Source organism: Pseudorca crassidens, chromosome 15, assembly GCF_039906515.1.
Source record: "Pseudorca crassidens isolate mPseCra1 chromosome 15, mPseCra1.hap1, whole genome shotgun sequence".
In the NCBI taxonomy this organism is placed as follows: Eukaryota; Metazoa; Chordata; class Mammalia; order Artiodactyla; family Delphinidae; genus Pseudorca; species Pseudorca crassidens.
The window spans coordinates 4,265,908-4,280,509 of NC_090310.1; the positions used below are offsets into that span (position 1 = coordinate 4,265,908).

Sequence of the window (14,602 nt, forward strand, 5' to 3'; positions counted from 1 at the left end):
AAATAAAATTTATGCTTACAAGATGTGGGAGGAAATACCCACCTAGCTGTAAGTAGAATGGGAATATTATGTAATATATAAAATGTATATTATATAGTAGATAAAAATAAAAATCTCTCTTGAAAATGTGAGTAAAATTGTATATATGTGTAAATATACAACAGCTGTAATACTCATCAGAAAAGTTTGTAGGAACAAGGTGTTTCAAAATGAAGACTATTTCTAAATGAATATTTAAAATAAATATATAAATATAAAAATACAATAATTTTATAGGTGACATTTTCAAAATAAGCCTGTGAAAGTTAAGTCATCAGTCACGACCCTATGGCTCTCATTATATATTTTAAACTTTTTCTATCCTATTCTGAGCCCCTACACTCCACCTTCAAATGCTTCTAGACCGGGGCAAACAAGTGTATAAAAAATGGGACCTCCAATGGGACCTCAGGGGAGATTTGAATGAAATGATCTGAAAATTGGGGTGGTGACTTCCAAAAGGATGGCATCTGAGAAAACCCTGTTTTCTTATTGTCCTGCCACAGACTCCTAGAAGCATGCCCCGCTCCTAGGAGTATGATATGAAGACTCTTCTCAGCTTGTTCTAGAAGGTGCTGGGTTCTTCGCGATTATCTGCACAAGAGGCTTTCTCCTTTCCTTCCTCACAGCTGTCATCACTGTCTGGAGTGCCCTCGTGTTGAACATCCTCATCTCTCCTGGGCTCTGTGATCTGGAAGTAAGAGAAAGAGCGAGGATGTCAGATTGCAAAGTGGCAACTGTGCAGATATAAAGGTTTTCACATGCTTAGTCCATTCTAAGCAGAATTGAGACTCCTTTATGATTGCAGTTTTATCTCAAATTCTCCATTCTGAACCCCAGTCCTGAGCCATTCATTGTTTTCAAGTGTGATTCTTGGACTCTGGTGACCCTGACTCCAAAAACTACTGAATACACCTAAGGTCAGGCCCAGTAATCTGCTTTATAGCGAAGACCCCAGGTGATTCTGCGCAGGGAGCTGGCATTTGGAGAAATGCTGCTTTAGTCTCAACTCACCTTGGTCCTCTGGCACCACTTCAGTTCTGAACTTGGCACCACACTATAGACATGACTGACAAGTCAGCATCGTGGACCAGGAGACCTGATGCCGGATGCCTAACCCTGACGCTAACCCTGCATCCTAATGTCTATTTTGTTATTAATTTTTCATTTATTTACTTATTTCCTTTATTTTATTTTTGGCTGCATTGGGTCTTCATTGCTGCGCGCGGGCTCTCTCTAGTTGTGGTGAGCGAGGAGTACTCTCCGTTGCTTCTTATGACGTTGGCTTCTCTTGTTGCGGAGCATGGGCTCTAGGCTCACAGGCTGAGTAGTTGTGGCTTGCGGGCTCTAGATTGCAGGCTCAGTAGTTGTGGCTCGTGGGCTCTAGAGCTCAGGTGCAGTAGTTGTGGCGCACGGGCTTAGTTGCTCCGCGGCATGTGGGGTCTTCCCGGACCAGGGCTCGAACCCGTGTGCCCTGCCTTGGCAGGCGGATTCTTAACCACTCTGCCACCAGGGAAGTCCCTGGATCCTAATGTTGAAATAATACTCAGTCCTCAACTTGGTTAGTGTTACAGGCTGAATGTTTGTGTCCCCCAAAATTCTTATGTTGAAATCTTAAAATCTTAACCGCTAAGGTGCTGGTATTAGGAGGTGGGGTGTTTGGGAGGTTATTAGGTCATGGGGTAGAGCCCTCATGAATGAGATTATTGGCCTTGTAAAAGAGACTGTGGAGTGTTGTTTATGAGCCACGCGGTCCGTAGTAGGTAGGGCAGGTCGAATGGACTAAGACAGCTAGTTTGCAAGATTTAAACCAAGTGTTTGCTCAGTCCTCTGCCCACATCTAGAACTCTAATGTGTCAATTGTAATAAGCCATGCTGAAGATGGCATTCCTTAACCTTCACTCGTTGTGATAAACCCCTTTGACCGTCAGCTTGAGGGGGAAAAGGTGAATTGTCCAAGAGGAATCATTGGTCCGGAAGTGGCGAGTCAGGGGAAATAAAGAGTCCCAGGTCATCTGGCCATAAGCAATTTGAAAGTAAATTTGGATGAAAATAAAGCCAGTCCTAATTCATCTTCTCTTATTGAACGTGTGGGCTGTTGTATGTAATATCCTGTGTGTAGACCTTTACTTTGTTGTAGGTAAGTGCTAGAACCCACATCCCTGAGGGATGCAAGGCCAAAAATGAATGAAAAAGAGAAACTGGAAACACAGTATATGGAAGAAAATCACCATCTCGTCAAAGCTGTCATTTGGACCCAGTTGCTTTGGGTGAAATGACTTGAGTGAGACCCATGCGTCTGGGACAAACTGGTTTCCCCGAGGTCTGGCGCCCACGGGCCCCACGGTGCTGGTGTCTGTGTGTGGCTGTCAGTCCGTGGCTGGGCGCTGAGTCGGTGTGAGGCTGTGTGCCCGGCTGGCCCCCTTCACAGCGTGAGAGGTGATGTGGGTCCAGCAGTGGGATTCCTCCGATTTCCTCAGTAGACAACACGTCATTCCGCCCTCACCTTCGCGCACGCACGCAGACCTACCTTTGCGCAGGCCGATGACTTGAGGCCTGCGTGCTCCTGGGGCCCCTGGGGCAAGAGGGCGCGATCTCTTCCCCACACCCAGAGCTCTGGATCAAAAGCCTGGATCTGGAAAGAAAAACAGCCTCTGGCAATGAGGATGCCGCTGCCTCCCGTTGCCCGGCCTCCGGTTCTTTCTCGTCCATCCCCAAGTCCCAAACCGAGTTCCCCGTGATCCCCCCCTCCTCTGCGGCCCTCCCCCTCCCCGAGACCGCCACAGCCCACCCACCTGCTCGCACTCTTCCCGAGTGACCCTCGTCTTCCAGCCCATGGAACGGATGAACTGGGAACGCAGTTTGTGGAACAAGGGACGCTGGGAGCGGTTCTTTCCATAGAGGAACGAAAAGATGGCCTGTTTGGGGGCCTGGTTGTCCTCTTCCATGTCGCTGGCCACATAGCTGGGGAAAGACATCAGGTCGCTGTCATCAGGACAGGAAGGGCCTCCGCTTGAGATCAGCTTCCCAGGAAAGAGGCAGGCTGAACATCCTCACACGACCCACCCAGCCCTGCCCGGTGTCACCGTCACCGTCACCGTCACCGAGAGCCGCCCATTCTTCAAGGAGGCACTGCCAGGCAGGACCTTCGGAAGGGTGCCTCTCACACCTTGAGGATGAGGACAAAATCCAAACCCCCTGTTCCCTTCAACTTGTTTTATGTGGACACACCTCTCTCCCTATGTTGTAGGTACAGGGACAGTTCCTGAGGGCAGGAGCTGATCTGATCTGTTTCTGCATTCATCCCTCTCCTACCAAATGACACATTTAGGGCTTGGTTCATATTGATGCATGAATTCAACAGCCTTTTGTGAATCTCTGTTCCCATCACCTCATATTCCGTGGCATGTACGGTGTACGTTATAAGGTTTCATTAGATGAGTGAATGAATGAATGAATGAACATTTAATCTCAGAGCCAAATGCAATACTGATTACCTCGAAGACTCACAGTAACGAACATTTGCAAAACGAAAAGAATTGTGCTGAGCGTTTTGGGAATGCATTGACATTTTGACAAGACCTGCCTTCCACATTGTGTCCAGTCTGATGGGACTGGGGAGGGGGAAGGGGGGACATCAGAAATGACTATAATGCAAAGCATCACAGTATAATACGATTTTAACTCCAGTGGCTCCGGGATGCAGTTAGGGAGATCAGGCATCGTGAAGGTTTTGGTGTTTGAACCCACTTTAAGGATAGGGTCATTTTCTTCAGATAAATGTGTGGGAAAGATACCTGGACAGAAAGCCCACTAGAAACTTAGAGGGCAGGGTATGTGGAAGGAACGGTGGAGCACAGGAGTAAAGCGTCAGGACGGTGTGCTGGAGACTGCAGAGAGAGTTGGATTCCAGCCCAGAGCCCTGGCCTTGATCTGGCACGGCATTAGCCGATGAAATTGTGCGAGGCGGCCAGACCTGTGTTTTGGGAGACATTCAGGCGAACAGAGCCGACTGGCCTGGGGGACTCGGGAGGAGCGCCAGTGGGGAGCAGTTTACACCAGGTCCGCGCTATGCGACGAGGACCCCCGGCTGTGGCATTTGTCGTGGGAACGCAGAAACGGAAGATGACCACACGTGGTGCTGATGTGGGAAGGCCCGAGACTGGAAAACCAGACCGGAAACGCCTCAAGTCTGTTTACTCGGGGGCAGGACGGCGTCAGTTCTTTCTTCCTCTCCTCTTAGGAAGGTTTTGTGTTTTGCTTTGTGTCGTTCAGTGTTTCAATTGACATTAGGGTAGTTTGTTTTGACAACGAATGGTATAAAAAACATAACTTTGTTTGAAAAAGAAACCACTGTACCGTAATCCTGTCATTTTCACACCAGAGTAAACAGTACAAAGGGGTTTAAAAAAATAGATGAAAGGTCAGAGCCCCCCGTCTCTCTCCACCCTCCCAGGGTGTTGAATATTGATGGCGGGGATGGAGCAAGGTACTCACAGAGCTATGAAGAAATGGATTCTCTGGAATTGCCAGGAGAAGAGCCCGGCCCGGCTAAAATAAGCTATCACCATCGACAGGAGATACTGATGGAAAGAGGGAAAGAACGTAGGAGAGAGGTCACCTCCTGGAAGAGGAGAAAGAGTGGGAGGGAGAAGGGAGCAGGGGACGAGGAATGGGTGGTGCCACTTGGAGAGGAGACCCCCCGTGTTGGGTGAGCCTGATCATTTGGGGAAGGGGGGAGGACAGAAGGTCAGAGTTGGCGACGCTCCAAGGATGGGAGGCTGTGGGTTTGAGGATGTGGACTTAGGGCCACTGGCACTGGATTGTGTTTGTTGAACCGGAGCCAAGGCGAGTCCCCAGGAGCTGAGAGGAGAGGGGACTTCGGCAGCAGCCACCAAAGGGGCACACGTGGGGCTCAGATCCCAGAGGGGCCCTCGAGGCCCCTGGAGGGAAGTGTTGACAAGGCATCAGGTTGGGAGGGGAGTGGAAACGTGGGTGTAGAAAGCACCCCGTGCGCCCACCCAGGACAGGCGCTGGAGCTGGAATCCATCTCAGCGGGTGGTTTACCTTGTCAGATACTTCCAGCCTTTTGTCCCAGGCAAGGAATTTCTTAACGACGGGATCCTCTGTGAAAAGAGGGCAGATGTTGCCAGTGGGAACAGGGCTGTCATGGAAGCATTGCAGAGCCAAGAGGGAGAACCGCGCCCCCCCCCGGGGGAAATGCCAAGTTGTGGCCCAGGGTGAAGCTGACGGGAAGAGGGGATTGAAGACCATTCACTGTGGGAGGAAAGGGGGTGACTCCCGTTCTAGGGGGGCCGAGTGACAGGGAGTGATGCCCCTTCATCGTTACCGAGCATCCTGTTGAAGACCTCGTGGTGCTCAGGCAGCACTGAAGACACCCGCTGTCGCTTCAGCTTCATCTTGAGCCCAATCAGCCACTCCACGACCCAGGTGTCCTGGGCCTCAGCAGCCGGGTCGCCCTCCACCTCCGCTCTGAACGCCACTGACCTCTTCCTCTTACCGCCGGGGCGCTGAGGCGGGGAGGTACAACCGGCCCAGGGGGCTGACGAAGGAGAAGAGACTACAGTATGACGCCCTCATCTTGGGAATTCAGCCACTGGTGACCACCCAACCCCACCCCGACTCTGCCTCCCCCCTGAAGCACCCCCGTGCTTTCCAGTCTCACAGACCGCTGACCTTGCCCCAAGTCATCTTTCCATCTTTCTCTGTCCATATCTACCGATCCCTCCCCTGACTCCTTTTGTCATCTTTCCAGCTTCCTGTCCTCAAAGCTCTTTCTCATGGTAGATAATTTCTCCCACCAGGGGAAAAAAGAAAAAAAGAACCCTCCCCTTGTTTCCTCTCTTCCCTCCTCTCATCCTTGGATCTCGTCTCCTAACCTCTTTCTTGCTCCCCAGGTGTTCCGTGTCCCCAGCTCCTGTGCTCTCCTCCCTCAATCCCTGGCTTTCCAAATGTCTCCTTTCTTTCATAGGCACCCTTCGCAGGGGCTCTTTCCCGACCTCTGTACCCATTCCTCCTTACCGGTCAAGCCTCTGCAATTCCTTCTCGTGCCAGCTCCTTCACCTGACAGTCCTGGGATTTCTTCATAGACAGTCACCTCCAGGGGGTACCCTGAGGAGCTGGGCTGGCAGGTCTCGTCCTCAGCCTGGGAACTCGGTGGACGATTGTCCATGATGTCTCCCAAACTCTTCCCTTCCTCGAAGCCTAGACTCTGCTTTGTCCCAACTCTTGTTCTGGACTTGGGCTAAACACGAGTGGTCGTCCCTTCTCCAAGCTGCGGGGCAACTGGCAGTGGAGAGAAGCTCTGGCGAGATGCTATTGTCTACTACTGTTGCCGAGCACCACGGAGTCTGGTCCTTCCAATCAGGAAGGTCGGAAGCCTCTGATGTCATCATCCGTCATTCCAACCTGGCAAGCAGTTTGAAGGAAATCACAAGTAACTGTCAAACCTATGTGTGCACTTGTCTCAGAGATCAGGGGTAAATGGTATCTCCTGCCACTGACCCAACCTCTGCCCGTCCTCCAAAACCCCCTTCAAGGTGTCCAGACCCCGCTTTACCGCTTCCCAGCAGGTGCGCTGTCCTCTCCCTGCTGGACTCTCCCCCTCCCTCCCATTCCTTTTCCACAGGCTGGTGGGAGAGTGGGAAGAGGGACAAGGAGACTTAGGGGAAGCAGCAACGGTTCAGCCTTATAAGAGTGAGATAAGTATGTAAAAAAATATCCCAGGTACATTGACTCACTGGATTAAAAAGTTACGTTAAAACATGGAATTCTGCAAAGCTCTTCTGCTCAGTGTTTACTGGCACTATGTTCAGAATTCTGTAGTGGGGGAGCACACGTCCGCTACCCTCAGGCACCTTTGAGTCCAAGAGGCATTTTGAGAAGCTAAAATCATACAGAACTACACGTGCTCACGCACCCTTCAACGGATGTCTACAGACAGACACACAAAAACACACACACACAAAAAGGGCCCCTTTGGATTTCACAAAGTCCATGGGTTGTCCAAAGCCTGCCCCTCGATTCCAATTAAGAAGTTCTCGTCTACTTATCAAAATTTTGAGAATGTAGTATCACTGTTGTCCCAGAGATTTCACTACCTGAATAAAAATGTCACATGTACAAAAGCCTAAATGGGAAAATCTCCAGTTCAAGACAGGTTATTTTGCTATGAGGGGAGGAAGTACACGGTAGCCGAGATGCAGAGAAGAAAATAGCCAACTCGGGATCGTGCAGTGTCACTGGAAGCTTCTTCCGAACTTCCCAACTCATGCTTCCACTCCTCGCCTGGGGGTCTGCGTCTTGCTCTACCTTCCTCCCTCCCTGCCTCCCTCCCTCCCTCCCTCCCTCCTCCCTTTGCTCTCTTTTTATTGTGAGAAAATTTGCATCACATGAAATTTGCCCATTTTAAGGGTACAGTTGAGTGACATGAAGAATTCACATTGTTGGGTTTCCCTGGTGGCACAGTGGTCAAGAATCCGCCTGCCGATGCAGAGGACACGGGTTCGAGCCCTGGTCCCGGAAGATCCCACATGCCGCGGAGCACCTTAGCCCGTGCGCCACCAGTACTGAGCCCGCAAGCCATAACTCCTCAGCCCACGAGCCACAACTACTGAGCCCGTGCGCCTAGAGCCCGTGTTCCGCCGTAAAGAGAAGCCACCGCAATGAGAAGCCCGTGCACCGCAGCGAAGAGTAGCCTCCTCTCGCTGCAACTAGAGAAAGCCTGCGCACAGCAAAGAAGACTCAACGCAGCCAAAAATAAGTAAAACAAAACTCTTAAGAAAAAAAATAAAGAATTCTCATTGTTGTGCAACCATCCCGACTGTCCATCTCCAGAATGTTTTCATGCTGTCAAACTGAAACTCTGTCCCCATTAAACACTGACTCCCCATCCCCCCCAGCCCCTGACACCCACCCTTCCACTTTCTGTCTCCATGAATGTGACCCCTCTGGGGATGTCACCGAAATGGAATCATGTAACATTTGTCCATTTGTATCTGGCCTATCCACTTAGCATAATGTCTTCACGTGTCATCCGTGTGGTAGCCTGTGTCAAAATTTCCTTCCTAGACCCCAAAGCCAGTGTGGACAGTACACAGTGAGCGAGAAGGAAATAAAACCCTAGGTCTGAAGAAGTTCAGATGTATGCCAAGTGCAGTGGGAAAGCAGTGAATGAGAGGTGTCGTGATCCAGTTTGCACTGAAAGGGAAACAATTGATGTTGGCTGCTGTAGAAATGGATGCGGTGGGGATTCAGCAAGAGTGGAAGTCGGGAGACCCAGATATGGTTAGGAATTTGGCGTGGTAGTGCAGGAAGACGATGTCTGAGAAGATGGAGAGAAGCCAACAGGTTCCATATATTTGGAGGGAGACTCAGCAGGGCTCATCGGGGGATCAGACTGGGGGGAGGTAGCGGGGCGGTATTTCTGTTTACTCTGTGTGCACGTGTGTGCTTATGCCTCTACTGCTGAGACTTAACTGTTTCTACAAAGAAACACTAACCTTTCCTCTTACAAGTGGAATTGTTAAATTTTCACTGTTTATACAAAGAAATGTCAAACAATCATTGAAAAATACCTACATGCTCTTTCTATCAATTAGAAACTTTCCTTCCTGTTTGTGGATGAATAATATCTGTTGTATGAATACACACACTACATTTTCTTTATCCATTCATCTGTCAATGAATGCTTGGGTTGTTTCCACATTTTGGCTCTGAATCTTGCTTTTGCATTATTGTTTGGACTTTGATGAGAAGTATCTCTGTTGTTCAGGATGTGCCCAGAGTTTTAGTTTGTCTTTTGATCACTTACATATTTCTAATTAGCCCAAGCAATGCATACGTAGAGTCAGATCAGTTCATCCAAGGTGCAGGGACTGAGTGTCTCTTTGGTTTGCACTTGTGGACTTTCTGAGATGTTCTAGGTCTCAGAGGCCATGCAAAGAGCGTCTGAGGTCCTCCAGAGCTGCCACAGCCCGGCTCTCCTCAGGGCCCGCACTGCTGGGAAAAGCACTGCTGCTTGAGGACCTGTGTCCCTCTGCTGTGGACGTTCCATCGTTAGGAGGCAAATGAGTTCAGATTTGCAATCATCGTGCTTTCAAACATCACCGCTGACTGGGTCCTTGTATAACAGAACAGAAGTTCAGTCTCCCTCTTGCTTAAGAGGCTTTCAAATCCTAGAAGGTTGGTATTCTGTCCCCGTGAAAATTTCTCTTGTATACTGTGAAATACCCTGATTGCTTTATCTAGTCTTCAGATCTGGATTTGCATAATCCCACCCCACATCACCTTGTCCAAATGAGCTAAAATCGGGTGGGACCAGTCTTAAGATGTGTTGGTATGTTGTCCAAAAACGGCGTAAACAGCCCAGATCGAATCTGATGTTGTAAGTGAGCAGGACCTTGTGGGGCCTTCCTGGGACGGATTCTCCCCATGTCTTCTGCCTGCTTCTTGTCTTTAGAAAATTTTAGCCTCCTAGCCTTCCCTGAGTTCGAAAGGGACAATTTAAGCAGAGAAGGGAGAAAGTGCAAAAAGACAGGAAAAGAGTCCAAAACGACCAAATAACAGTAGTGTAGCCGTTAAACAAAGTCAAGGACATTTCCTTCTTCCTCAAGGGCTGTAGATACTGTTCTGAGCCTCGTCCTTGGAGCTGTTTTGCAGACTGAAGCCCCCAGCAGGTGGAAGACGTGAACTGCATGCTGCCCACAAGCACGTAGACCCCAGAGCAGCTGGAACCAGAAGGTTGATGATGTTGACCTCAAATTATCTCACCACCAACCAATCGGAAGAATGTCCACAAGCTGACCACACACCCCTTAACCTCCCCTCCCTCACCCCACTCTTTTGTAATTCACTTTAAACATTTTTTAAATTTTATTTTGGGACTATAGTTGGTTTACAATGTTGTGTTAGTTTCCGGTGTACAGCAAAGTGATTCAGTTATATATACACAGATACCTTTTCTTTTTCAGATTGTTTTCCCATTTAGGTTATTACAAAATTTTGTGTTTTTTTTCGTTGCGCTGTGTGGCTTGTAGGATCTCAGTTCCCTGACCAGGTATTGAACCCGGGCCACGACCGTGAAAGACCAGAATCGTAACCTCTGCGCCAGCAGGGGACTCCCTAGGTTAATAGAGAATATTGAGTAGAGGTCCCTGAGCTATACAGGAGGTCCTCGTTGATTGCCTATTTTGTATATAGTTGTGTGTGTACGTTAGTCCCAACCTCCTGATCTGTTCCTCTCCCCCACCTTTCCCCTTTGGCAACCATAAGTTTGTTTTCTATGTCTGTGAGTCTGTTTCTGTTTTGTAAAGAAGTTCATTGGTATCATTGTTTTAGATTCCACATAGAAGTGATATCATGTGGTATTTGTCTTTCTCTGTCTGACTTCCTTCCCTTAGTATGATAATCTCTAGGTCCATCCATATTGCTGCAAATGGCATTATCTCATTCTTTTTATGGCTGAGTAATATTCCATCGCATGTATGTACCACGTCTTCCTTATCCATTCCTCTGTCGATGGACGTTTAAGTTGCTCCCATGTCTTGGCTATTGTAAATAGTACTGCTATACATATTGGGGTGCATGTGTCTTCCTGAATTATGGTTTTCTCAGGGTATGTGCCCAGGAGTGTGATTGCTGGGTCGTACGGTAGCTCTAGCTTCAGTGTTTTGAGGAACCTCCACACTGTTCTCCATGGTGGCGGCACCAGTGTACATTCCCACCAACAGCCTCACCCCATCTGTAAACACCTTTCCCTGAAAGCCATTGGGGAGTGGGGGCCTTCTGAGCCCTAGATACCTGGACCCCTTGCTTGTTGCCCTGCCAGAAACGCGGCACTTTCCTTCACCGTGACCCGGTGTCAGTAGATTGGCTTTAGTGCGTGCGGGCGAGTGGACCCAAGTTTGGTTCAGTAACAGCGTGTTTGGAGACAAGCAAAACTATCACCTCTCCTCCTCTCTTTTCCTCCTGTGGATGCAGTTTAATATAACAACGGCTGTAGCTCTAGTGCAGAAATATCAGTAGAGTGAAGCACAAGTGCTTTGTCAACACAGTCCTTTCGGCATGAGAGTCACGTGGAGAAAACATTACAACACAGATGCCTGGACCCAGCCTCACAGATTTATTTCCACAGCACTGAGCTAGGGCCTAATTTTAACTTTCTCAACTGACATGCTTCGGATGTGGAAATCTCTGGGTGGGACGTGCCACCCAGGCCGGTGCCGTAGGGGGGCTTCAAGGCGTCGTTGAATGAAATAAGAAGGAAGGAGGTGAACCGTGACCTGGATTTCACCCAGGCATCCTCTGGCAGGGCTGTGGCCAGGCCATGGGTCCACAGCTGAGCGGACGTCTGTGTCAGCCTCCAATCCTCCTGCCAACGCGTCCGTGACAACCCCTCCAGCAGCCCGGTGCTGCCGTGGATAAGCAGCCCTGGGATCGGAGTTCAGCCCAGGCACCTACCTGGTACATGCATAGTGCATGTGCTGGTGAGGAAACCGCCCTCTCCACCGGGAAGCCTGGAGCACATCCTCCCGTACGGCCCTCAGAGGGGACCAACCCTGCTGACACCTTGATCTCAGACTTCCAACCTGCGTAAATGTCGGACAGTGCATTTGTGTTGCTTAAGCCCGCCAGTTTGTCGTACTTGGTGACGCAGCCCAAGCAAACTGCTACGACCTGTATTTTGAAAAAGAAGAAATTCACATGTGACGGTCGCTTTCCTGCTTCCCCTGCCTTTATTTTTATTTTTAAAAAAAATATTTATTTCTCTTAGGCTGCGTCGTGTCTTAGTTGCGGCACACGGTCCTAATTGCCCCGTGGCGTGTGGGATCTTAGCTCCCGGACCAGGGTTCCCGGGCTTCGAACCCACGTGCCCTGCATTAGAAGGCGGAGTCGTTACCACTGGAACACCAGGGAAGTCCCTCCCCTGCCTTCAAATTAAGACGTGTCGCTGAACTTCAAAGAAGAACCTGTCCTTTTCTGTTAGATTACAAACTTGAGTTTTCTTCTTAAACGTTGCGTTTCCGGTTGTGGTAGATGAGTTAGTGTTGAAAAAAATGGCTGAGAGACTTTAAGAGGAAAAGGATTTTACAAATCCTGAAGATGGATGCCAGTTATCGTGATAAAATTGCTATGTTAAGAGAGCAAAAATAAACAGGAGACAACACAGATAAGTACTTAGGAAATGCAGGATGGGAAAGGCTTCTTCAAGTACAGTGTCAAAACACATGAAAAGTATGAAGTGGAAGTGAAAGATTTGAACACAACATACTTTTTTAAGTGTGCGTATAAGAGAATGTGAGAGTAAAAAGTTAAAAAGATAAAGAAAAGGGATTGACAGATACACACTTTTATATGTAAAATAGATAAACAGTGATGACCTAGTGTATAGCACAGGGAACTATGTTCAATACCTTGTAATAACCCATAATGGAAAAGAGGCTGAAAAAGAATACATATATTCTTACATAAATACATGTAACCGAATCACTTTGCTGTACACCTGAAACCTTGCAAACCAACTATACTTCAGTAAAAATAGAGAACTGACAAAATAGGGGAAATATCTGTACTTAATAGAGATGCAGATCCTCCAAGAGAAAGCTTTGTATTGTAAATATGCATATATATGAAGAGATCCTAAGGAAACCAAACTAAAAGGTGGCCGTTGCTGCTTCTGGTCAAGGTGCAGTCGCAGGGTCCAGGTTTACCCTCCTAGCTTAAAAGAGCTTTAAAAAGGGGGAAATGTATGAAATGACGGTTTTCCGCCTTTTGGAGAGAGGGGTGAGTCGTGAGGGACATCAGCTCACTGCTGGACATCCTATTCATTGGGATGACTCCGTACTTATTCCCTTTTTTAGAGCGTTTCCTCAAGACAACTGGTAATAGAAATACTTCCAGAGAGTGTCCAGGGCAAAGTACAGGGCAGGGGGCTGGGGAGCCCAGCATGTCCCTGGGCTGAAGGGATAGAGTGAGATGTTGAGGTGGGCACAGCAGCTGGGGTTCACAGGCCACCCCAGTGTTCTGCTGAGACCCGGTCGGTGCACGTGGGTGAGCTGAGAACTGGAGGCCTGGTGGCGGGCTGATGGGCGCGCTGCCCACCCACGGTGCTTCCAAGCAAGGTACTCCGTGTAGCTGACATCTTTACGTGGTGAAAATGGAAAAGGCGAGAAATGCGCCCTGGAGGTTTGCCAGGCTCAGGCTCAGAGCAGGCGTGGTCACTGTCATTCACACACAGGCAGAATTTCATTGGTGAGAATTCAGGCAGAGGCCACAGTCAACAGCAGCAAGAACCGGAAAAGACCATTCCTCGCTCTAAGCAGCCACTTCCAAGAGCAATTGTGGAGAAGCACGCATTTTGTTCAGGATTAATGTAATGTGGCAGTTCAGCTGGGGAAATCAGCAATGGGTTATGTGCTTATTCATTTGGACGAATCATCACTTATTTCCGTTTTTAGAGGATTTCCTCAAGACGCTTGTAATATAAATAGTTCCTCTGTCCCTTTCGTAAGCATCTAAATCTTTCTAAAAGCTAAATCAGTGTCTTGCCAGCATTACAACCCAGGAATGTCTTTGTTAAGGACCTGAGAGCTATCTTCTTTATCTCTGTCACCCGGGGAGTTTAGGCTAGGTGGTAGGCACCTTGCTCTGAGCTCTAAGTACCTGCTTATGCTAGAGATAGGAGCAGTTGTCTTTCTCCTTTGGATAAAGGGTATTAACTAGCATGGACAGCCACCGAGATTACCAGGTGAATTTAGGATATACTCTGAAAGAATGTATGCCATTTTTATGGTGTTGTCAAGTCTTTTCACATGAGACAAGTTCCCGTTTATCTTGAGAACATGTATGCAACAGAATTTATCTGCTGAGCTATAAAAAAAAAAAAACAGGTGAGGTTGATTTCATTTGCACAAACATTAGTGCTTCGCCTGTGGTGCACAACAGTCTGGTTTAATGGTTGTTCAACAGTAAAACCGTTTTCTTTACGTCTACATTTGTGGAGAGGATTTTCTCGGTTGGCGGGAGATTTTTTTTTAATTTTGTTTGTTACTTACTTAATTAATTAATGAGACTGCACTGCGCAGCATGCGGGATCTTAGTTCCCCAACCAGGAATCAAACGCGTACCCCCTGCAGTGGAACCTAGGAGTCTTAACCACTGTACCGCCAGGGAAGTCCCTGGAGATTTTATTTTTAACTTTTCCCCTAGCAGCTTTTAAGGAACAGTTGGCCAAAAACACAGTTATATTATTTCACCCCCCAAATAGTGATAAATCATTACCCTTATGATTCCATTTTTGAAAAATGATATTTTTACCTCACATAAACGGTATCCTCTTTAAGAGGTAAGATCCCTGGTATCTGATCTTCGTACAGTTTTTATCGTGTTGGCTGTGTAAACAGCTACAATTTCTATTTTCTTTTCTTTCCGTGGGTAATATTAGTTTGTATCATGGCTGGGCATTTATTGTATCCTAGGATTTGAAGGAAAGTTGTAGCGTTTCAGTTAAGCGAACATGATACGCTCCTTCCCCTCTCTTGGC

At 48.2% G+C, this 14,602-nt stretch overlaps 1 protein-coding gene across 1 annotated transcript; it reads right to left on the reverse strand.

The window, feature by feature from the left end:
• Positions 1–604: 604 nt before the first annotated feature.
• On the reverse strand, positions 605–6,467 carry LOC137206523 (speedy protein E4-like). Its single transcript, XM_067705221.1, has 7 exons — positions 6,068–6,467; positions 5,390–5,570; positions 5,107–5,165; positions 4,537–4,622; positions 2,835–3,003; positions 2,570–2,674; positions 605–730 (listed from the first exon to the last, which is right to left on the reverse strand). The coding sequence occupies exons 1-7, from the start codon at positions 6,230–6,232 to the stop codon at positions 605–607; spliced, it is 891 nt and encodes a 296-aa protein (XP_067561322.1). The 5' UTR covers positions 6,233–6,467.
• Positions 6,468–14,602: the final 8,135 nt, after the last annotated feature.

Excerpts from the sequence above, each read along its gene's own strand:
- LOC137206523 (XM_067705221.1), bottom strand. The coding sequence starts at position 6,232 with ATGGACAATCGTCCACCGAGTTCCCAGGCTGAGGACGAGACCTGCCAG. Across the intron at positions 5,571-6,067 it reads TGACCGGTAAGGAGGAATGG|CGCCCCGGCGGTAAGAGGAA; the intron begins GTACAGAGGTCG and ends TCCCCGCCTCAG. Across the intron at positions 5,166-5,389 it reads GGTCTTCAACAGGATGCTCG|AGGATCCCGTCGTTAAGAAA; the intron begins GTAACGATGAAG and ends CTCTTTTCACAG.